The sequence below is a fragment of the Bos taurus genome, chromosome 26 (genome assembly GCF_002263795.3).
Source record: "Bos taurus isolate L1 Dominette 01449 registration number 42190680 breed Hereford chromosome 26, ARS-UCD2.0, whole genome shotgun sequence".
NCBI classification, from domain to species: Eukaryota; Metazoa; Chordata; class Mammalia; order Artiodactyla; family Bovidae; genus Bos; species Bos taurus.
The window spans coordinates 37,079,297-37,102,342 of NC_037353.1; the positions used below are offsets into that span (position 1 = coordinate 37,079,297).

The window sequence follows — 23,046 nt, forward strand, 5'->3', positions numbered from 1 at the left end:
GGGTGGGTGATGAACAGGGGTAGCCACTGCTGAGTTTACAGTGTCCTTGGAGGGGCCAGGTTGGGGGAGGGGGGAGCTGAGCACAGAGGTACTTAACTCCAGCCTCCTCCAGAAGCATCTTGAGGTCTCCTGGCATCTTGAGGGCTCCTGACGGCCTTTGCAAACTCTGAGGCAGAGACACATGCAGGGGGCCGGAGAGGGGCCAGCGGGGAGGGGAGAGGGGCCAGCGGGGAGGGGAGAGAGAGAGCAGGTACCCTGTGCAAACCCAGCTCCTACTGTGTCACTGGAGCTGTACCCGTTGACCGCGGCCTTGCTGCTCAGATCGGTCATCTGGTGCAGCCGCAGCTTCCGGCAGTAGATGGAGGCTGCCTCGGGCTCCAGGGCAATGATGAGCTGCTCCGAGTTCTCTGGGGAGGCCAGGCCTGCCTGGAAGACAGAAGGCAAGGCTGGGACCCCTCTGTGGACACCCCTACCTTGGGTGTGAGCACCCCCAAGGAACGGGCACTCATCCTCTGCTTGTTGGGGAAACTCCCTCCACAGGCCCCTGCAGAGCCTAAAATCAGGGGTGACTGGGTGCTGAACCCTAAGCCAGGTACCCAAACATCCCAGACTGGGCAAAGGAAAGAAAGTGAAAGTGAAGTCGCTCAGTCGTGTCCAACTCTTTGCGACCCCATGGACTGCAGCCAGCCAGGCTCCCCTGTCCATGGGATTTTCCAGGCAAGAGTACTGGAGTCGGTTGTCAGCGTACAAGTATTCTTGGCAAGTGTCAGGCTTTGTGAGCCTCAAGGCCGCCTGCATGTTTGGCCCGCTTGGTCCACAGTTGAGAAGCCCAAAGGGGCAAAGGACTCAAAACTTAGAAAACCAACCCCAGATGGAAGGGCGATCATGGACTGTTTCCGGCTCCAGAACTAAATGGTAGGACCGAGGCCTAGCAAACACCAATGGTTGGTGGCCTAGGAAACAGAAAGACCATCTCCGGGCCTCAGCTGTGCGAGAATCTGAATCTGCTATGTGGGCATCTGACCTGTTAACTCCGGAGCACCAAGGGGGCTCCAGGAGAAAGCCCCTCACCCTCACCCTGGAATCCACAGGGTCCTCAGGTCGTAGATGCGGGGAAAAGCCCACTGGCAGTTATCCTGTGCAAAGCCCCTCTCCTGTTCACAGCAGATGTGCGTCTGCCCCGTGACGCCTGGCTCGCTCCAGCCACAACCCCTCCAGGCCTCTCGAAGGGCAGCCAGGGGGCTTCGGGAACACCCCTCTGAGGCTGCGCAGAGACACAGACCGGCTTGGCCTTGACCTGGAGCACGAGGTGTGCTTGCTTGCTGAAGCTGCCCATGCGTATGGATGCCCTTGGTTGCCAACATGACGGGAAACTAAAACTAGCTCGTTCTGGCACCGCTGTGTTTGCTGTCTTTGCTGCCATTTCCGAGGGAACCCGGGATGTTCCCTGGGTGCAATATCCACTTTGGAGAAGGCCCCCAGTTCTCCCCAGGCCCCAGGAGAAGGCCCCCAGGCTCATCTTGTCAGCCAGGGTCTGCCTAACATCACACTCGTAAATGACCCATGGGGAAGAGCCAGCCTAGGATCATGAGCAGAAGGGGCTTTGGAGGGTCAATTATTGGGCAAGGAAGGGAGGGGAGTTGAGGTTAGAAATTGCAGATACCTTTTATCCAACTCCTTCACTTTATGCAGAAAGAAACCAAGGCTTGGAGAGGTAGGGTCACCAACTGTCCTGGGTTTCCTGGGACACTGATCTCTCAGTGCCCAAACTGGGACAGTCTTAGGCTCCAGGGTAGCCAACAGAAGTGAGAGCCAGCCCAGGCCCCACAGACTAGCTCTAGAACTGGTTCTGAGCTCTCCTGTTCTTAGTAACTCCAGTTACTGAAGTGGGGCCCAGGCCTCCATGCTTTGACAGAACTCCTGGGTGCCCCTAACACTCCCCTCCTGAACTGGTTTGAAGGTGCGACCTCCACTCATTTAGTCTGGGACAGGACTGCCTATACCTGCTGCCATCTGTTCTCCCGAATAACCGTATTATCCCAAATGAACCAATCAATTAGGTCTCAGATACCCTTAGCCGGCAGGTGACAAAGTCTCTACTTTGCCAAAACTAAATGTCTGCCAAGGGAAGAACCCTTCTGGAAGACTGTCCTTCACAAAACCAGATGGAACCATACGTGGCTTCACCCTCCACGGGAACCTGCCTCCTTCCTGCTTCAGTTGAGCCCAACCACACAAGCAGGATCTGTTGCCCATCAGCCGGGCCCCCAGGTTGAAGAGGCCAGGTCTGCCCTGAGCTTACACAGGTCAGTGGGTGATTGACGCAGGTGTGTGCCAAGATTCTGGTCCAAGGGATTAAAGTGCCCCCTCCCCCAGCTTCACTTTCTCACAGGATCTCATCAGACATCCTCAGTAAAAAGGCAGCCGAGGGTTAAGGTGCCTGATGAAAGACGCCATGGGTTACCCACGGCAAGTGCTGCCAGGAACAGGGAAACCTCTGAACCTTTCTCCCCAGGATCCCAGAAGAAAAACTCCAGAGTGACAGCAGGAGGAGCCCTGTCTACCGCACAGTGCTCGTGGCCTGGTTCTTCCATCCTCATAAAGCCAAGACCCTTCTAGACCAGGAGCTCACAGGCCCGGCTCCCACCACGTGGACTGAGGAAGAAGGAAAGATGAACAACAACAGCGGGCCCGGGATACACAAGCCTCTCCTGCAAAGCTCAGGATAGGAGGAGGCTGCGGAGGGCAGAGCAGAGGGCGCCCAGGACTTGGTGTCAAGGAGGAAAGGCACGTTCCTGTCTCTCGGTACAGCCAGGCGGTGCCTACATGGCTGGTGAGAATAGCTGGGTCCAGGGCCTGTCTGGGGCAATGGGGACTGCAGGGGACAAAGGAACAGAGAAGACAGACACCTTCATTCCTCTCCAGGCCTTCCCAGAAATTCTGAATAGGCTAACTTACATGTGAAACATCCATGGAAAATCACATCAAGTCCAGAGGAGTGAGGGGTCTTGAGTAGAATGATACAATTCAAGGGCGTCCGAGGGTCCCTTGGTGTTTGACTGAGACCACCTCCCACCGGGATGCTCCCACATCCTGAAGATGTAAAAGACTAGCAGACTGATCCGAATCTGCCCCCAAAGAGCCGGGGCTGCACCCCTCAGGGGACCATTCATCTGTCCCTCCCCAGCTGGACTGGGCTCAGCTCCACAGCAAAAGCTTTGACCCATTTCCGTAAGGAGTTCCCCACGATACCTGGGTAAAGATGCAGATGGAAGCGGAGGTGAAGAGGACCCCAAACCAGAGGGGAGGAAAAGGCAAGGTCAGGGGTGGGGGGTGGCCCGGCAGTGTCTGGGAGGCCCAGGACCAAGTAACCACACTCCTCTGCTTGAACCAGCCCCCGTCCCTGCTCCCCAGCAAGACTGAGGTGCCATGTCCCCACCAGCCAATGCTCAGGGAGGCCACAGGCAGAGCGGAGAGAGAAGCCAGAGAAGACAGCTGTCTCTACACAGATTCCATCTCCCCAGGAGGCTTCTCGGAGCTGCCGGGAGACTCTGAGTAAAGGAGGAAATGCAGATATCTCCGCCAGCCTCTTGCAAACCCAGATGTCTTTCTCTCTGAGCAGAAGGATGCCGTGCCCTGAAATGCAAGCTTAGTTTGTCTATAAAACCACTCCCTGTCCTCAGCAGAAGCCCCCTGGCCTAGGGGCTACAAGAGACCCCGGGGGTCTTTGCCTGGGATCAGTTCAGGGTCAGCCAGGACGGAAGAGCTCACTCTCCGCTTCCAGTAACCCTACCCCTGGAGCTGGTATCCCAAGGCCACAGTTCTGTTCAGTGTGAGCTCTCCCTCTGCACAGCCCCCGGCCCAGCACGTGGCATGTTCTGCCTCCCACCGTCGATCCGTGCGGACCTGTCTAACTTCTCCTGCAAGAAGGGGTGTTTTCCAAGGGCAGCTGTCAGGTCTTCTGGCCCTAAAGCTCACAGTAGGTGCTGAGAGGGCAGCTGCCAGATGAATGAATCGCCCATCCCTCCAGCTAGGCTTTCTGCGATCCTCGGGCCCCTCTCAAGAGAGCTTTGCAGGCATGACCTGAGGATTCTACAGTCAGAAAGCCTCTGAACCAAGAGCAGTCTCCTCCATCTGACTCTCCGCATCTGGGCCAGCAACAGCTCAGTCGTAGTATTAGTTTTTAGAGCTCAGTTTCCTGGTCACAAGCTCCACTGGGAGGGGCGGCGGGGTGAGAAAACCACACTCCAGGGAGGCCAAGGACGAGGGCGGTTACCACCCCGACTTCTCTGCTCCTTGGCCCTGCAGTCAGCCAGGAAAATCTGCCAAGGGGCTGTGTCCACAGCTGCGTAAAAGGCCCAGCCTAGTTGAGTGCTTGGCTGGCCTGGCATCGATCGACCTGCAAAGAGCTACAGCCACAGGGCTTCTGAGTGCCGGGTTGGGTTTCTTTCTTGATGTGATTATCTTTCACTGCTTGTTCAGAAAGGGAGGTAAATGCAAGCTCTGTGTTAGATGAGATCATCATGGGTATGGCAATATAATTTATTTAACAGGTTTCTGGAACCTATGAGAGTTACACATTTTAAGCAAAATTCATCTAGAAATACACTACACTACTTCCTATGCATGATTCATGCAGGACACAGTGGAACTGTCTCCTATTCTAGCTCTTTTCTGAGGGCCTCAGAAGAGGCATCAGCTGTTCTTTCTGTTGCCATCTTTCCAGTGAATGCTCTTAAAGGGTCTAAAGCTGCCCCAAGAAGGTGGATCATAAAAGATGGAGCTTTAACCCACTTCTTCAGCAATCACTTGACACAAGAGGGGTTTGGGGGGATTCACAGATGAAGCTGCCCCCATGTCAAGTGCTGGGCAGCCCTCACTGGCTGTGAATCACAGACCTTCAAGTTCAAGCCCCAGGCCCACCCCCCTTGCAGGCCTGCTTCTCCCCAGGATTGCTTCTGTCTCTCTCTTCATCCAGGCCTCTTCCTCCTCCACCAGGCTGATGGGAGGTTGACATTCAGCCACATGACAATGCCATGAACTTGCACCCAGGAGCCTGGAAGGAGGGGCTCCATTTGCCACATGCAAGCAGGGTGGGCTGACCAGTTTCCCAGCTGCCTTGATGGAAAACCATCCTGCTCACCCTGCCTGCTCATCTGCGTGAAGCCAGGCCGGTGGGCCGGGCTTCTGGTGGAAGGGCTGCTGGGAAGGCTCAGGTCTCAGAAGCTGGGTGGGCCAGGAACTATCCTTTTTGCTCAGGTTTTGTATGTGTCAGATTTCTTCAGAGAAACAGAATCAGTAGAATGTTTGTATATGTAGAAAGGGGATTATTATAAGGAGTTGGCTCACATGATTGTGGAAGACTGACAAATCCTAAGACTTCAGTCGGCAAGCTGGAGGCTCCGGAGGGCAGACAGTATAATTCCCTTGCCAGCAGGCTCAAGACCAAGCAAGAGTCCAGTTAGAGGCCAAAAGCAGGGGAAACAATGTCCCAGTTTGAAGGCAGGCAGGCAGGCAGGAGGAATACCCTCTTACTCTATCTAGGAAGGTTCAGCCTTTTGTTCAAAATCAGGCCTTCAACTGATTGGATGAGACCCACCCACCTTAGAGAGGGCAATCTGGTCTATTTAGTCAATCAATGTAAAATGTTAATCTCATCCAGAAACACCCTCATGGCAATACTTGGAATGATATTTGACCAAATATTTGGATACCCTGAAGCCCAGTCAAGCTGACACATAAGAAGATTAACAGCCACCATTCTCACTCTGTATAATAAATGGGAGGTGAGGAAGGAAGAGTTGGAGAAATGCTAACTTGGGAGAGTAGCAAACTCCATTCACTTTATCCTGAAGACTCTTCCAGAAGATATGCTAAAGAGGGTGCCCCTAACATGTTACAGACCCTTTCCCAGAAGTACAAATGGCTTCAGTGAGCCACTTGGATGTGAGCAATTTGAGAGCAGGGCCCCTGAGCACCTACTGCATCCTGGAAAAGCAGGCTGCTAGCACAGGCTTGTTTAATGAATAAATGAAACAGTGAACAAAGAATGAATGAACAATTGGTCCCTGCCATCTTCAAATCCATCCAGTGACTGCAAACTGAACACAAGTATCAAAAAGAGCCCCAAATTAAGCTGCACAAACAGTGGCCAGGACAAACGTTACCCGGTAAGGAGAGGACAGATCCACTGGCAGGGCATCTCCTGGCCTCAGGAAGCAAATCCTCCCATCCCTTCCATCCACGCTTGTCACCTGGGCCCTGCCCAGGAACTGCTGGCCCTCCTACTGCCCGAGGTGCCAAAGCCCAGAGGACACCCCATCCACCCCAGCCTGGCTTCTCCCTTAGCCTCCTCAGTGTAAGGGGTCTTTCCCTACACTCCCCAGCTACCCACCCAGAGAGGCATCCCTTAAAGAGCTGGCCCAGGACTCCACAGCCCTGATGAATCTACCAGTCTCTGCACCTCTTACTTTTTCAGGCTAAAAATAAGAACTGTCCCGTTTCCAGGTCACATGTTTGTTGCGGAAGTCTTCCTGAGGGCTGGAAAATGAAAAAAGTCCAAACGATGAATCTTGAGGATCCTTCCTGGGAAAACTCAGGCCCCTGGACAGTGTGTCTCAGCAGACACCTGGGTCCCCGGGTCCCGTCTCTGGATCCTTGGACTCTGCCTGAGGGCTGACACCTAGGAAGAGCTCCCTGATGCCCAGGGCTCCCGTGGGCAGTGAAACTGCACTTGGATCTCTTCCTTTTTAAAGAAGTTGTCTGTTTCTGGAACTTCTACCCGCTTTCCTTGTCCCTATAAAAACAAATCTATTTTTGGCAGATGCATAGACTGAACCAGATTCTCACGCTGAACAGAGCAAAGGGAGAGCAGAGGAGACAGGCTGGGGCAGTGGAGGGAAGGAGCGGATCAGGGGTGGGGTAAGGAGGGGACACTGTCCTTCCCTGAACTGGAGTAAAGCCCAGGCATGGAGGACAATTTAAGGTACGCCCAGGCCCATCTGACTGGTGCTCAGTGTGTGTGTGTGTGTTAGTCGCTCAGTCGTGTCCGACTCTTTCAGACCCCATGGACTATAGCCTACTAGGCTCCTCTGTCTATGGGATTTCCAAGGCAAGAATACTAGAGTGGGTTGCCATTTCCTTCTCCAGGAGATCTTCCTGACCCAGGATTTGAACCCAGGTCTCCCACATTGTAGGCAGATGCTTTACTGTCTGAGCCATCAGGGAAGTCCATGTGATTTTCCAGGCAAGAATACTGGAGTAGGTTGCCATTTCCTTCTCCAGGGTTAGTGCTCAGGGTGGATTCAGTTGAGGTTTTTGAAAGGAAAGGTCCATCCTTTCCTTTGAGTCTGTGGCCACACACTCAGCATTAGAGGTGCGTCTCCTGGGAAGGGCAGCTAACTCCAGGAGGCATGGCAGAGGACATGGGTAATGTTCCCCAGCCTGCTCAGGTGGAAGGTTCTGGAAGCTGACTCCCAGGGTAAGCACACATTTATTAACCTAGGGGACTAAGCACAAAAGGATCCCACTCTGTCCCGGGATCATAATAGCAGGTCAGTATGGCTGGCCACTCCCACCATGAAGTCAGCCCCTCATGGGAGCCCCTCCATGGCACAAGTTGTCTGCAAGTGTGAGGGGTGGAGGCCACGAGGGTTAGGGTTAGGGTTGTGGCCCCAGTGATGCCCTCCAGCACCCATGAAGGATGGGCTGGCCGTTGGTGCTGCTGGTGTTCCTACTGCCCAAGGTGCCAAAGCCCAGAGGACAACACACCCCCTGCCCTGGAGCCTGGCATCCCCCTTGACCTCCTTACTGTAAGGGGCTTCTCCCTACACTCCCCCGCTACCTACTCAGAGAGGCAGCCCTTGACCTCAGAGAGACAGGCCTTGACAACAAGACCTGGAAATGAATAAAGCCAGAAAGAAAACCAATGCCAGCCCCTCCCCTTGTCCATCAGACCCCTTATCCTTGCCAGGGAGGAAGCTGAGGAATGAGAAGGCTCTTGACCTCCTGGCTGTGGGTGACCTCTCGCTGCCTCCTGAGGAGGCCTCTGAATGCTGGGGGACAGCTGAGTGGGGTGACAGCCAGCACCATGTACATCTTGGGCCCCCACCTGCCCCCAGCCCCGCACTCACCTGGTAGGCAGCTTGTCTCATGAACTGCTTGGCCGGCTGCTTCCAGATGGCAGGCACTGTGATGACCCATCTGACATCAGAGTTCTCGAACTCTGAACCCGCCTGGTCGCTCAGCTCCTGAAGCCAGAGAAAATGCAGCAGGTCAAGTAGGCAGAACTGGTCCTCCCGCGGCTTCGCTGAAAATCCAGATTTCTTGACCACGAACTTTTGGGGCGTCTATTCTGCAGTCCCCTGAACCTAACCAGCATCAGGAACAAGAATCCGTTGTCTGAATTTTCAGCAAACAGGGAGCTAACCAGCTCCTTCATTCACTGGATGTGGCTGCGGGTAGAGGCGGGCAGATCTGAGGCCTTTGGTCACTTCCTAGTCCTGTGATGTAGGGCAAGTGACCACCTCTCAGGCCTCAGATTCCTTATCTGCACAATGGGGATAAGAGTAAGCTCATATCATTGTTGGGAGGATTGATCGTTTTCTCAGAGCTCCACTTCCTGACAGCTTCCTCTGCCATGTCAATCTTGTTAAGCTCCTTCCATACCTCATCTCCATGAACCCATTTGAGAATCCTGTCTGGAAAAGGTAGGCACAGCCCGTTCTCTACAGATGGCAAACTAAGGCCTAGATGTGTTCAGTATCTCTGTGATGACTGACCACTGCTAGAAAGGAGCAGAGACAAATTCTGCACCCAGACCCGGGTCTATGTTGACGCTAAAGGCCAAGAAAGGTCTTAACAAAATTGTTACTTTTGGTCTCGGATCTGAACAGTGCCTGGCCTACAGGAATGTTTAGCAGCTGGTGGCATTTGTTATCAGAGTTGTCACTCACTCACCTTACTGCAAGCCCAGCACATCGTCAGGGGTTTCCTGGCAGGCTGGGAAGGGTATGAGCAACATGACCTAGCAAGAATGGTGCTGCCCTTGACTTTCAGTTAATGTAAAACCTATCTACACACAGAAACAGGCTCACAGACACAGAGATCAGACCCGTGGTTGACAAGGGGAAGAGGGAGAGGACAAGGGATGGACTGGGAGTTTAAGGGTGGTAGATGCAAACTATTACATTTAGAATGGATAAACAATAAGGTCCTGCTGCACTGCACACGGGACTATGTCCAGTCTCCTGGGATAAATCATAATGGAAAAGAATATATATTTTTTAATGTATAGATGTGTATAACTTTGCTGTACAGCAGAGACTGGCATAACATTGCAAATCAACTATACTTAAAAAAAAAAATCAGTGAGACCCACCTGGATAAACAGCATGGGTAGAAGCATCAGAGGTCTCAATCAGGTCCATGAAGACAAAAGACCTCTGATCAATGCTCACGCCACCTGCCCCTCCCCTCCTGCTCCCACATTCCCCAGACAAATCTGAACTCAAACCTGGTGCTGGCGTTTTAGTCACCAAGTCATGTCCGACTCTTGTGACCTCAAGGACTGTAGCCCTCCAGGATCCTCTGTCCATGGGATTTCTCAAGCAAGAATACTGGAGTGGGTTGCCATTTCCTTCTCCAGGGGATCTTCCTGACCCAGGGATTGAACCCATGTCTCCAGCTTGGCTGGCAGATTCTTCACCACTGAGCTACCTCAGAAATATATACATACATATATACGTATATATATATCTACATATGTAGATAGATATATGTAGATAGATACATACATATGTATGTAGATATATATATACTTCAAATTCTTTTCCATTATAGGTTATTATAAGATGCTGAATAAAATTCCCTGTGTTATACATAGGTCCTGTTTTCTTCCATTTTATACATAGTAGTGTCTGTTAAAGGCTTCCTTGGTGGCTCAGCTGGTAAAGAATCCGCCTGCAATGCAGGATACCCTAGTTTGATTCCTGGGACAGGAAGATCCCCTGGAAAAGGGTTAGGTTACCCATTCCAGTATTCTTGGGCGTTCCTGGTGGCTCAGATAGTAAAGAATCCCCCTGCAATATGGGAGACTTGAGTTTGATCCCTGGATTGGGAAGATCCCCTGGAGGAGGGCATGGCAACCCACTCTGGTATTTTTGCCTGGAGAATCCCCATGGACAGAGGGGCCTGGCGGGCTACAGTCCACAGGGTTGCAAAGAGTCAGACATGACTGAGCGACTAAGCATAGCACAGCACAGTGTCTATTAATCCCAAACTCCTAATTTATCCCTCCCCAACCCTTTCCCCTTTGGTAACCATAAGTATGTTTTCTATGTCTGTGGATCTACTTCTGTTTTATAGAGAAGTTCATTTGCATCATTTTTCAGATTCTACACATATGTGATATATGATATTTGTCTTTGATTTACTTCACTAATACAACAATCTCTAGGTCCGTCCATGTTGCTGCAAATGACATTATTTCATTCTTTTTAATGGCTGAGTAATATTCCATTTTTATTTGTACCACATCTTCTTTACCCATTCATCTAGTCAATGGACATTTAGGTTACTTCCATGTCTTTGTTACTGTATAATAAATAATGCTCCTATGAACCTTGGGGTGCATGTATCTTTTTAAATTTGCATGTATACTTTCATCTTTTCTGGATATATGTCCAGTAGGATTGCTAGTAAAACAGTCATTTTCTGTTTGTGTCTTTTTTTGTGTTTATTTTTTTGATGTTTTATTTCCTTGAGGGCTTCCCTGGTGGTTCAGCTGGTAAAGAATCCACCTGCAAAGATTCCCTAGAGAAGGGAATGGCTGCCCACTCCAGTATTCTTGCCTGGAGAATTCCATGGACTGTATAGTCCATGGGGTCACAAAGAGTCAGACATGACAGTGACTTTCACTTTCTGACAGGAGGTCAAGATGGCAATCTTGGACTGCAAGGAGATCAAACCAGTCAATCCCAAAAGAAATCGGTCCTGAATATTCATTGGAAGGACTGATGCTGAAGCTCCAATACTTTGGCCACCTGATGTGAAGAACTGACTCCTTGGAAAGGACACTGATTCTGGGAAAGATTGAAGGTAGGAGAAGGGGATGACAGAGGATGATACAGTTGGATGGCATCACCAACTCGATGGACATGAGTTTGAGTAAGCTCCAGGAGTTGGTGATGGACAGGGAAGCCTGGCTTGCTGCAGTCCATGGGGTCGCAAAGAGTCGGACACGACTGAGCGACTGAATTGAACTGAACTGATTTCTCTGTAGGTCTGCGCTGGGCTGTAAAAGTAGGTGAGACTGTAATGGGTTGAGAGGGATGCTAAGGGTACCGCCTATATTAACCGTCCAGCCTATTTTAAACTCTTTAAACAGGAAAAGGCTCAAAGATGAATGACGGGCTTTCCTAGCCATATGGAAAGTTGTCTGGTTGGGCTGTTTGCTCACCAGAGGGTGGAGACCAGATTGGAAGGGAAGGAAGCTGGCACTGACTGAACATTTCCTGTCATGGCACTTTCACCGACTGTCCCTCATGAACAAGACCGCTCCAGGGATGTGATTTCTGAGAAAATCTACTCGAGCTTATTCAGGTCCAACATGCAGCAGTCCACTGCTCTGAATCCACCTGCCCCTTGAACACCTGCCAGCCTCTTGTGAAGGACCCAGTTCCTATACATCTCCTCAGACTTTTCTTCACAATGTGTTCCCTGCTGGGAGAAAGTTCCTGAAGGCTCTGGCTGAGCCGACAGGTACACAACCACCCCCCGTTCACCCATACTGTGCCTGATGACCTCTGTCCCCTCCCATCCCTCCCTCCCCTGAAAGACGGACTGCTCAGGCCTGTCCTCACGTCATGGCCAACCTGAAACACACGCCAAAGTCACAGACTTTCTCAAGTCCTACATTTTCCCTGAGTTCCCGAGGCTCCTTGTCTTAATCTGAAGACACCCTGCCCCCACCGGCCTCCTTTCATGCCTGCATCTTCCTCTGGGCACTCAGTCAGGCCCCTGGAATTCCTCTCTTCAGGCCCACAGAGGGCCACCTCCTCCCCTGCTTTAAGGCCTTCTTGGACCCACGGCGGCTCCCTTTCACTGCAGCCATGAAATTAAAAGACGCTGGCTCTCTGGAAGAAAAGTTATGACCAACCTAGACAGCATATTAAAAAGCAGAGACGTTACTTTGCCAACAAAGGTCCGTCTAGTCAAAGTTATGGTTTTTCCAGTAGTCAGGTATGCATATGAGTTGGACTATAAAGAAAGCTGAGCGCCGAAGAAATGGTGCTTTTGAACTGTGGTGTTGGAGAAGACTGAGAGTCCCTTGGACTGCAAGGAGATCCAACCAGTGCATCCTAAAGGAAATCAGTCCTGAATATTCATTGGAAGGACTGATGCTGAAGCTGAAACTCCAATACTTTGGCCACCTGATGCGAAGAGCTGACTCACTGGAAAAGACCCTGATGCTGGGAAAGATTGAAGGCAGGAAGAGAAGGGGACGACAGAGGATGAGATGGTTGGATGGCATCAGTGACTCGATGGACATGAGTTTGAGTAAACTCTGGGAGTTGGAGGTGGACAGGGAGGCCTGGTGTGCTGCAGTCCATGGGATCGCAAAGAGTTGCACATGACTGAGCGACTGAACTGAACTGGACCCATGGCAGCTACCTTTCCATGGGTCCCCACTGGCCTCCCTGCTCCTGCCTCTGACTGGTCGCCACCTGCTTCCCAGTGAACCCACCTCTGTCTCCCTCCCACTCCCTTCCCTAGAGTCCTCTCCCCACCCCCTTTGATGAAGGAAACACTCCCTCCCTCCATCACATCCCGTTTATCTTCTTGGTTTCCACGTTCCTCAGATGAGCCCGCAGGTGGCGTGTCAGCCTCTCCCTCAGCCCTCAGGCCTGCGTCAGGGTCTGAGAGAGCTGCCAACAGGTCACTCTTCTTCCCCTGCAGGCCCTGAGGACCACGGCGGTCTTCCCTCCTCTAACACTGCCCTCGAGACCACTCACTGCCCTGAGAGAAGTCCCGTGAGGGCTCCCCACGGCCCAGGAAGAATTCCTTCTGCTGGCATTCGAGACTCTGCACCATCTCATCCCCCGCTCACTGGTCCCGCTCTCTCTGCAGCTTTGCCCTTCGCCTGCTCCAAACCGCCTGCTCCCCGCAGTGGTTGGCCATGTTTTCTTTCCCCTGAGCTGTTCCTGGGCCGTTCCACCAGGTGAAACACCTGCCCTGCCAGCTGCTGCGTGTCAGAAGCCCCCAAGCCCTCTCCACCGGGGGGATTCCCTGCTACTGTTTTTGGGTAGAATCTCTGCCTTCACTGAATTCCCGACACCCACCAATTGACTGCATACTCCATTGCAGTTTGTTTCCACACAACCAGAACTCAGAGAGGACCTGGCCCACACGAAGTACTCAAAACAAAAGGTACTCGAATGGATGAAAGCAGTATTAGGTTCTCACTTCTTTGGCTCCTGCTAGCCCTATTTCTGCGGAGAACGCAATGGCACCCCACTCCAGTACTCTTGCCTGGAGAATCCCATGGGTGGAGGAGCCTGGTAGGCTGCAGTCCATGGGGTCGCGAAGAGTCGGACACGACTGAACGACTTCACTTTCACTTTCCACTTTCATGCATTGGAGAAGGAAATGGCAACCCACTCCAGTGTTCTCGCCTGGAGAATCCCAGGGACGGGGGAGCCTGGTGGGCTGCCGTCTATGGGGTCGCACAGAGTCAGACACTACTGAAGCAGCAGCAGCAGCCCTATTTCTGAACTTCCCAAGTGGCGCTAGTGGTAAATAACCTGCCAATGCAGGACACTTAAGAGATGCAGGTTTGATCCCTGGGTTTGGAAGATCCCCTGGAGAAGGGCATGGAAATCCACTCCAGCATTTTTGCCTGAAGAATCCCATGGACAGAGGAGCCTGGCTGGCTACGGTCCATAAGGTTGGGGACACAACTGAAGCGACTTAGCATGCACGTACGCAGTCCTATTTCTAGAATTCTATTCTATTTCAAGAATTCACTAAATTTCTTCTGTTTGTTTTGTTATTTTAGTCACTAGGTCGTGTCTGACTCTTTTGCAACCACATGCTCCTCTGTCCATGGGATTCTTCATGAAAGAATACTGGAGTGGGTTGCCATTTCCTTCTCCAGGGGATCTTCCCGACTGAGGTATCAAACTCACATCTCGTACTTTAGCTGGTGGATTCTTTGTCACTGAACCACCCTGGAAGCCCCACACTTCTTCTATTGATCCCATAATACCAAATGCTTCTAAGGTTCCCAGTTCTTTCGAGACCGAGCTCAGTACAAGGCTCTTTAATGCCCTGATCTACACCCACTCGTCACCATGCCCATGGGAGGGGACTCTGAGCAGACTGCTATATTCCCCTGGGAAACTAGCCGTTTTCTTCATTCTGAGCCATCATTGAACAAACCTTTGTGAAAGGCCAACCAAAGGGGGCTTATTCACCGGGTCAGCTTCTTCCATGGGGTCTGGGGTGCGAGCCATGGAGAGAGACAGCAGCAACTATTTGCCAAGTGTTTACTCCTTCCTGAGCCCCATGGGAGGGGCTCATTTAACATTCAACCTTTCACTTATTATCAAACGACCCCCAGGGAAGGTGCCTGCCTCCTTCTTCACGTTAGGTATGTGGGTATCAGAGAAGCTGAGCACCTTGCCCAGGATCACACAGTTGCGACGTGGGTCCCCTATCTTTCTTTCTTTTGTTTGTTTTACTGAGATATAATTCACATGCCATAAAACTCACCTTTAAAGTGTACAGCTCAGTGGGTGCGAGTATATTCACAAGGTGGTATGACCTTCCCACTGTCTAACTTCATCATCCCCCAAAGAAACCCATACCCCCGGGAGTCACTCCTCACTCCCACACCCCCCCGCCTCTGGCAATCACTCATCTACTTTCTGTCCCCATGGATTTGCCTCTTTGGGACATTTCCTACAAATGGAATCCTACGCTAAGTGGCCTTTTGTATCTGGCTTCTTTCACTTCGCATCATGTCGTCGAGGTTCATCTGTGTCACGGCATACGTCAGTACTTCATTCCTCTTTAAGGCTGAGTAATATTCCAGTGTGTGGGTGGATCCCATTTAGTTACCCTTTCATCCACAGATGGACATGTCGGTTGTTTCTGCCTTTTTGGTTATTATGAACAGTGCTGCTATGAACATTCATGCACAGGTTTTTATGTGAATATATGTTTTCTTTTCTCTGGTACACACCTAGGGTTGGAACCTCCAGCTTGCTCTGTGTTCAACCTTTTTTTTTTTTTAGTTAGTTATTTTTTGGCTGTGCGGGGTCTTCGTTGCTGCACGGTTTTCTTGCTCCTGGCAGTGAGCAGGGGCTACTCTCATGGTGTGTGGGCTTCTCACTGCGGTGGCCTCTTCTGTTGTGGATCACAGACTCTAGGATGTGTGGGCTTCGGTAGTTTCAGCTCTCAGGCTCTAGCGCACAGGCTCAATAGCTGTGACACATGGGTTTTAGTTGCTCTGCGGCATGTGGAATCTTCCCGGACCAGGGATCGAACTCCCGTCTCCTGCACTGGCAGGCAGATTCTTTACCACTGAGCCACTAGGGAAGCCCCTGTGTTTAACCTTTTGAGGAACTGCCAGGCTGTTCTCCCCAGCAGTTGCCCCATGCTCCCTCCCCACCAGCAGCGCACATGGCTGCATCCTGCTTTCTGAATACGAAGCCCACATTCTGTGCCCCTCCACAGTACAGGCTCTGGTATGTGCCTACCTTCAGTGCTTGCTCCTTAAAGTACTGCAGGGCGTAAGCAAAGATTTCAAGGGCTTTGACTTTCTTGCCGTTTGCTGCTGTCAGGTCTGTATCCATGGTGAGGTCCTGGAGGGGAGAATGAAGTGAGATAGGAAGAAGAAAGCCTCCCTTCTGGCTTTAGGCACTGCCACTCGGAGACCCAGGAATCCCAGTGAACCATGTTTGTGTTTCCTGCAGACTAGGATGGCATGCCCCCAGGACAGGGCTGGCAGCATCGCCCCCTTACTGTGTAGAAGGCCCTGGCTGCCCCCCCCCCCAATCCCATCTCCACTGCTGCCCTCCCTCCCTCTTTTCTTCCCTCTTCTGGACCCTCTGGGAGCAGAGGTCTTGGGGCAGCAACAGAGCTGGGGAAGAAAGAAAAGGCAGCAGCCGCCACTCCCGATGCAATTTACATACTATTTCCACACATGGACACACATGGTCACCCTTGGGAACCCTCCTAATCGAGGCCTAGATAATCATGCCAACTCGCTGATGTGCATGGCACTAAACAGGCATGAAGCTTTCACTACCCGATGAGCTGCCAACCAAGTCACAAAAATAGAAGGGCTCCTATTTTAAGGCTTGTGCTGTCTAATCCACTGAGAGCCCAGCATCACTGCCTTCTTCTCCTGCCAGAAGCCACAGCAGCTGCTGCGTGTGATCCTCGGGTGGAAGATGCTCCGTGAGATGCCAGATGGACTGAGGTCATTAAAAAACGATGAAAATAGCCCCCAGAGGGTGGGAATGGGCAGAGCAAATATCAGGAGGAAGCCCCTAAGTCTCCTGGAACCAGCAGACTTATCACCACTGGGGGAAAAAAATCAGTGTGGCCTCTGGATTGATCCAGGTTGGGTAATTAGCCTTTGCCTTTGGAGCGTGAAGGAGTATCAAGTGCTAAACTGGCCTTGTGGGACCTGCCCGTCATCTCAATCCATCTGCACAAGCTCACTACTCCAACACCTGGGGTTAAGCAAAGACACCCCAGCTTTGGGGTGGTGGCTCCCAGGCCGCTTCCAGCCACCAGGAAGACAAGGGCTTGGAATTGAAAAATTCAAACTGAAGAAATTCTGGGCTTCCACTTGCAGGAGACTACTATAAGGCACCGAATCCCATCAGGTGAAACAGGAAGGACGCTTTTCGAGCAGATGTTGGTCTGCTTGAGAGAGAGACCACCACGTGCACGAACACAGAGCCCTGGGTGCTGGCTGCAAGATCTCCCCAGTAACATCTGTTTTGTCACCTGCAAACCCTTAACAGTAGACAGATAAAAGCAATACTAATAGAAGGTAGCAATTGACTTTAACTTGCTAAGGGCTGGCATGGTTATAAGGGCTTTGTGTATTTTGATTCCTTTAATCCTTACAACTGGAGAAGGCAATGGCACCCCACTCCAGTACTCTTGCCTGGAAAATCCCATGGATGGAGGAGCCTGGTAGGCTGCAGTCCGTGGGGTCGCTAAGAGTCGGACACGACTGAGAGACTTCACTTTCGCTTTTCACTTTCATGCACTGGAGAAGGAAATGGCAACCCACTCCAGTGTTCTTGCCTGGAGAATCCCAGGGGCGGGGGAGCCTGGTAGGCTGCCGTCTCTGGGATCACACAGAATCGGACACGACTGAAGTGACTTAGCATAGCATAGCATAGCATAGCAATCCTTACAACATCCCGATAAGAAAAGCACAAGTAAAGTCTCCATTTCACAGATAAGGTAAAGCAAGGCAGGAGAGGCTCAGTAACTTGGATCAAGTATCGCAAAGGTGGCAGAGGCGGGATTTAAACCCAGACCATCTGGCTTCAGGGTCTGTGGTCCGAAACACTATCGGCATCCTTCATCTCTAACTGTGCATGTTAAGGAAAATTTAAGGGATAAGCTGCTTAAACTGAAAAAATTGTATCCTATGGACCAACATTTTGATGAAGCTCAGGGGAGGGTCCTAATCGACTTGGCCATCTCACTGAACCCTGGAAAGTAGGGAGCAAAACTGCCTCAGGCACTGAACCTCCAATTATTGCGGGGAGGGTTGATTTCCTGAGCCACTCCTTCCCCACACAGAGGGTTAAATGAGCTAGCTGTTTTGTTACTTCCAAACTGGTTCACTAATAGCCACTACCCTGAGCCCCAAAAAGGCCTCCCAGCCCCCAAGTTCTTCCTTCAGGACCCCTTGATTTCCCATAATCCAGCAACTGAAGGGGGATCTCCCAGAACAGCAGGGCCCCCCCAGCCCCCTATGCCTGTGCTCCATCCAGCCAGTGTCTCTCTGACGGGTTGATTTCCAAAGCAAACAAGTTGCTAAATATTCTGAATATCTCCTTGTCCATGTGTGCATCCGAAAATGTACCATGTGGTCCAAAGTGTGGCGTGCTCCAGGCTATTTCTAAAATCAGGTGAGTGGACATTCATTTCTGCTCGGGAGAAACCTGAGGGCCCCCAGGGATCGGGGAGGGCTGGAGGAACCTCGGCTCTCGGGCACTTGGGGCCCGGGAAAGGCTGGCTCACCCCAGTTGTGTGCAGCTTCATCTTGAACTTCTCCAGGTACAGCCACTGCTTGGCCTCGTTGGGGTCCAGGTCATGGTAAAAGTCCCTGGCGGCATACCCGAAACTGTGGAACTTCCTCTCTGGTGTCAACAGGATGGTGGTCGGAGTCTTCTGGTTGGACACCCCAGGGTCGCCTCCTTCCCATCGCCTGCCACCAAGGAAAGGCAGAGGTTATGGGCCTTCTTGCACGGATGTAAGCATCTACTGTGTGCAAGGCTGGTACAGATGTGGGTGCTCACAGTGGCTGCTACAGGTGCCCTCATTTTAGCTGGTTGAGTGGTGCCCAGAGACACAATTTGAGTTAATAAGTAAAATGAAAGGGACAAGGGCCAGGTTCTTGCTCAGTAACAAAGTCTATTTTATCCTTTCACTCAAAGTTTACTGAGCAGCTACTTTGTGCCAGTTGCTGGTGACACAGAGATAAAACATTTATATTTCTGCCTTCAAATAACTCGCAACATAGTAGGTAACTGTGTCTGTGTGTGTTTGGTGTGCATTTTGGCTTTTTAATCTGCAAACACTCAATAGCAGATGGATCCTCTTTGAAACAGGCAGGGGAGAAACACACACATAAATACCTGCCTCATCAGATGGAGAGGAAGGGTCTGGGAAGACAGCCCAGAGAGGTCAAAGGAGGCAGAGAGACGGGGGCCTTGGAAAGAATGCAGGGTTCAGGGGAGACTTGAAGGATGGACAGACAGCCAGATGTTGAAAGAGGGACGGACTGCAGGCTGCTCAGAGAGGGGCAAGCACAGGGCAGGTATGGGAATGCCAGGTGACTGTGTGGGTTGGAGAAAGCATGTAAATGAGGAGAGTGATTGTGCTCGGGTGGGGAAAACGAGACTGGAAAGGCAGTGAGGACCCTGAAGAGTGAGAGATTTAATCAGTGAGTAATAGGGAGCCACTAAAGGTTTTAGAGCAGGGGCAGACAGAATCAGAGCTGTTGTTGACCCAAAGCAAACTGGACTAAAGGAAGGGAGCCTGGAAGCCAGGAGGCTGAGAACAAAGCTCAGGTCTCAAGGTGAGGGAGCTCGTACAAGGATAGAGAGCCCCGGGAAGAGAGAGAGGGGATAATGGGGAGGAACCATCCAGAAGGAGAACCAAGCCAAATGGCCTCACTGGTGAGCAGGTGCCAGGGCACCCCACAGGTTTCAAGCTGGGGAGTCTGGAGGAGAGAGTGCCCCTCACAAATGCCAGCAGTCCCGGCCAAGAAGTAGGCAGGAGGAAACATGGAGAGCTTTATTTGAAAGTGCTGGAATTGAACTCCCAGGTGGGGCTTGAAGGTGCAAGGCAGGAAGAGATCCAGGCAAGAAACAGACCCAGGCACCCCCATCCTGGGTGACAGTCACAGTGGCAGGTGGATGAGAGTGCTGATCGGAACGGCTCTCATCAGAACAGCTCTGGTGGAGGGAAGTGACCATACCCTGCATGTCTGTGTGCTGAAGAGGAGCCAGAAGCCAGGAGGGGTGAGTACAGACTGTAGGATGCAATGGGATTAGATCCTGGAACTGATGGGAAGTGTGATGGAGCAAGCAGTGGGTAGGTGAGCCCCAGAAAAGCTTCCATCCTCCTCGCAGACAGAAAGAAGGAGAAAAGTAAAGAGAGTGGAGAAGACAGGTGACTGGATGCTTCTCCCTTCTTTGGGGCCACAGCAGCGAAGCCCTGGCTGCCAGAAAGACAGGATGCTGTCTCCTCTACCAGGTCCTGGCTCAGCAGGTGGCTCCAGTCCTGCCACGCAACCCCTACAAGCAGCCTCTGGGGGAGACACAGTGCACTAGGGGAAGAGCATCTTTCTCCCCAGCCCGCTCTCCTGGCTGGGCTCACACCTGCCACCGCCATCACAGTCCAGACGGAGAGCCAGCCTTTCCCTAGACCTGCCACGCAGATGGGGCCGGAGTCATCCCTGGCCAGTTTCCCAGTCAAGCCCCATCCACCCAGGGAGCCAAGTCCCCATGGTGACCCCACTGAGATGCAGAGATGATCACCATCCCAGGCCGACACTGGTGCCTGGACCAGGGATGCGTTCCACACACAACCTTTCAGAAATAGGTTTTCCAGGACTATGAACACTGACATTTCCAGTAGGTAATGGAATTCCAGCGTTTTTGCCCTTCAAATGTTCAATTCTTCATTCCTATTTAAATATAAAAATTAAACTTTCTCATTCATAATTCTGTCAGTCTGGATCAAGGTGATATTAATATGTTCTGACTGAAATAAAATTCAGGTAGAACCTTCCTCCAAAACCTCTACAATTACTAAGATAACACCCCTAGAGACCCTGAACTCTGTGAAGGCTTTGTAAGAATTCCTCCCCAGCAAGTTCAAAGTTATTTCTGCTCCTTTCTCTTTTGTCAATTTTCACTGTATGACTCTCCCTTTAGAGATAAATTTCTTAAAACAACGATACAGCCGATAAATGTTGATTCTAGTTTATGGGGGCTTCCCTGGTGGCTCAGATGGTAAAGAATCTGCCTGCAGTGCAGGTTTGATCCCTGGGTCGGGAAGAGCCCCTAGAGAAGGGAATGGCAACCCACTCCAGTATTCTTGTTTGATCCCTGGGTCGGGAAGATCCCCTGGAGAAGGGAATGGTAACCCACTCCAGTATTCTTGCCTGGAGAATCCCATGGACAGAGGAGCCCACGGTCCATGGGGTAGCAAAGAGTTGGACACGACTTAGTGACTAAACAACAATAAAGCACTTGATAGGAAATCTCACCACATTTGCACGCACACTCTGAGAAGCAGGTACTGTGTTATCCCCATTTCACAGATAAGGAAACTGAGCTTTAGAAGGTTCATTGATTGCCTGAAAGTGAAGTGAAGTGTAGTCACTCAGTCGTGTCCCACTCTTTGCGACCCGATGGACTATAGCCTATCAGGCTCCTCTGTCCGTGGGATTTCCCAGGCAAGACTACTGGAGGGGGTTGCCATTTCCTTCTCCAGAGGATCTTCCCAACCCAGGGATCAAACCCTGGTCTCCCGCATTGTAGGCAGACCCTTTACTGTCTGAGCCACCAGGGAAGTCCTTTGCCTGAGGTCACACAGAGAGAGACCTGGATCTCCTCCATCACAAACATCCTGTAAGTCAGTGCCTCTTGCCGAGGAAGCATGCTGGAAGTTTCCAACATACTCTCTAGGCGCTTTCCCAAACCAACTAAGTCAGAATTAAACCAATGACTTTACAGACCAGGAACCTGGAGCCCAGAGATCAGAAGCGGCTTGCCCAAAGTGGCATGGTGAGATTAGGCCAAGCAGGGCCAGAATCCAGGAAAAGACCTGCCTACTAAGTACCATTCATCTGCTCATTGGACGATTCCCTCTCCCCTCCCCCAGAGCCCGCCCCCAAGTCTCCACAGTGACAAGTGACTGGCGCTAGCCCCTGCCCCTCTGATGCGTACCTCATCACGTGGATGCATTCTGGCTCCTTGGTGAAGCTGTAGGCATAGCCACTGGACGTGGTCCCAAAGTCGATGGCCACCACCACGAGAAACGTCTGCTGCTCAGAGACGTTCGGGTCGGCATCATTCTGTAAGATACATCATTTTGTGAGATACACCAAGTAGGGTACAGGGCATGGGTGGGGGCAGTCAAGGCCAGCTTTCTGGAAGGTTCCACCCTGCCCTGCTGTGCACCCACTGCAGACAGAAGGACATTCCACGTTTGGTTCAAGTCTGCCACGTGGTGAGCCCTGGGGAGAGGACAGGCCTGCCTCCTGTCCACGCGCCCCCCCGACCAACTCAGGGAGAAATGGAAGGTCCTCCTGAGTGGAGGGCCAGGCCAGGTCACTGGGGAGGTCACCTGCCTACACGTGTGCACCACATCCTTTATCAACCATGCGTGAACGTGGCAAATTACAGAAACGCTTCCATTTGAACCAGAAGCCCAGTGGTTCCCCGAGTGACGCTGTCTTCCCCCCACTGGCCTCCCCCAGGCCCTACACAGACCTCCAGACCCCGCTCAGCTGTGCCCTGTGTACCCTCCAGGTGACCCCTCCATCTGCCTGGGTGTGTAGGGCAGGGGTGTAGGGCTCAGCATACCAGGAACCTTGCCCAGTCCTGCCACAGTCAGCCATGTGACCCTTGGGGCCCCGAGCCTTTCCTCATCTGTCAAGTGAGTAGGTCAAGTCATTCCAGATTTCCCCAAAAAATTTTAAAGCAGTGTAGACTTCCTTTTTAACATCCACAGAACTTCAAATTATACCAATCAACTTGGGATCGAAGAGTATTGATTGGTTAGAGCAGGGGGTGAGAGCCCCACCTACCTGGCCTTTTGTCACACTGCGCCCCATCCCCTTATGTGACTCTGAAGCTTTTCCAGGGAACCCTCAGGGTACAAAGTTTGAAAACCACAGGACCCGGCTCTTCGGTGCCCAAGCCTCTCAGTTTCCCCAAGCCTGAGGGAGTTCCAGAACACAGGCCTTTCCATGGAAGCCAGGACAGTGCCAGGAAAACCAGGACAAGCTGGCATCCCTCCTTAGTGACGGCTCTGAAGTTCTCAGCAGTGTCTTCTTTGCAGGTCTGAGCAGCTCGTATAAAACCGCCCTTCCCTCCAGGTACTTCTCTCTGGTTGGCTACGTGTAAGTTCCTTGAACAGGTGCCCCACAATACCCATCTGGGGCAGCGTGGGAACCAATGCGCAGTCTCCAGCGCCCCCCTCCCGCCACCCCCGCCCCACTCCCGCCACCCAGGTCTACTCTCCCGGGCAAGCTGATACAGAAGCAGCTAC

At 51.9% G+C, this 23,046-nt stretch overlaps 1 protein-coding gene and 1 non-coding gene across 4 annotated transcripts in view; both read right to left on the reverse strand.

Moving 5' to 3' along the window:
* HSPA12A (heat shock protein family A (Hsp70) member 12A) overlaps positions 1–23,046 on the reverse strand; it is a 173,193-nt gene that overhangs the window by 11,212 nt on the left and 138,935 nt on the right. For all 3 annotated transcript variants that reach the window (XM_005225768.5, XM_059882074.1, XM_002698534.7), the window contains 5 exons: positions 21,720–21,847; positions 18,280–18,466; positions 15,762–15,866; positions 8,133–8,249; positions 255–426 (listed from right to left, as the gene is read on the reverse strand). In XM_005225768.5, the coding sequence (XP_005225825.1) occupies positions 255–426; positions 8,133–8,249; positions 15,762–15,866; positions 18,280–18,466; positions 21,720–21,847 (709 nt within the window). The remainder of the gene's footprint in view (positions 1–254; positions 427–8,132; positions 8,250–15,761; positions 15,867–18,279; positions 18,467–21,719; positions 21,848–23,046) is intronic.
* Positions 12,871–12,944, reverse strand: MIR2395 (microRNA mir-2395). The gene has a single exon (NR_031171.1). It is a non-coding gene; the product is annotated as a microRNA mir-2395 (primary transcript).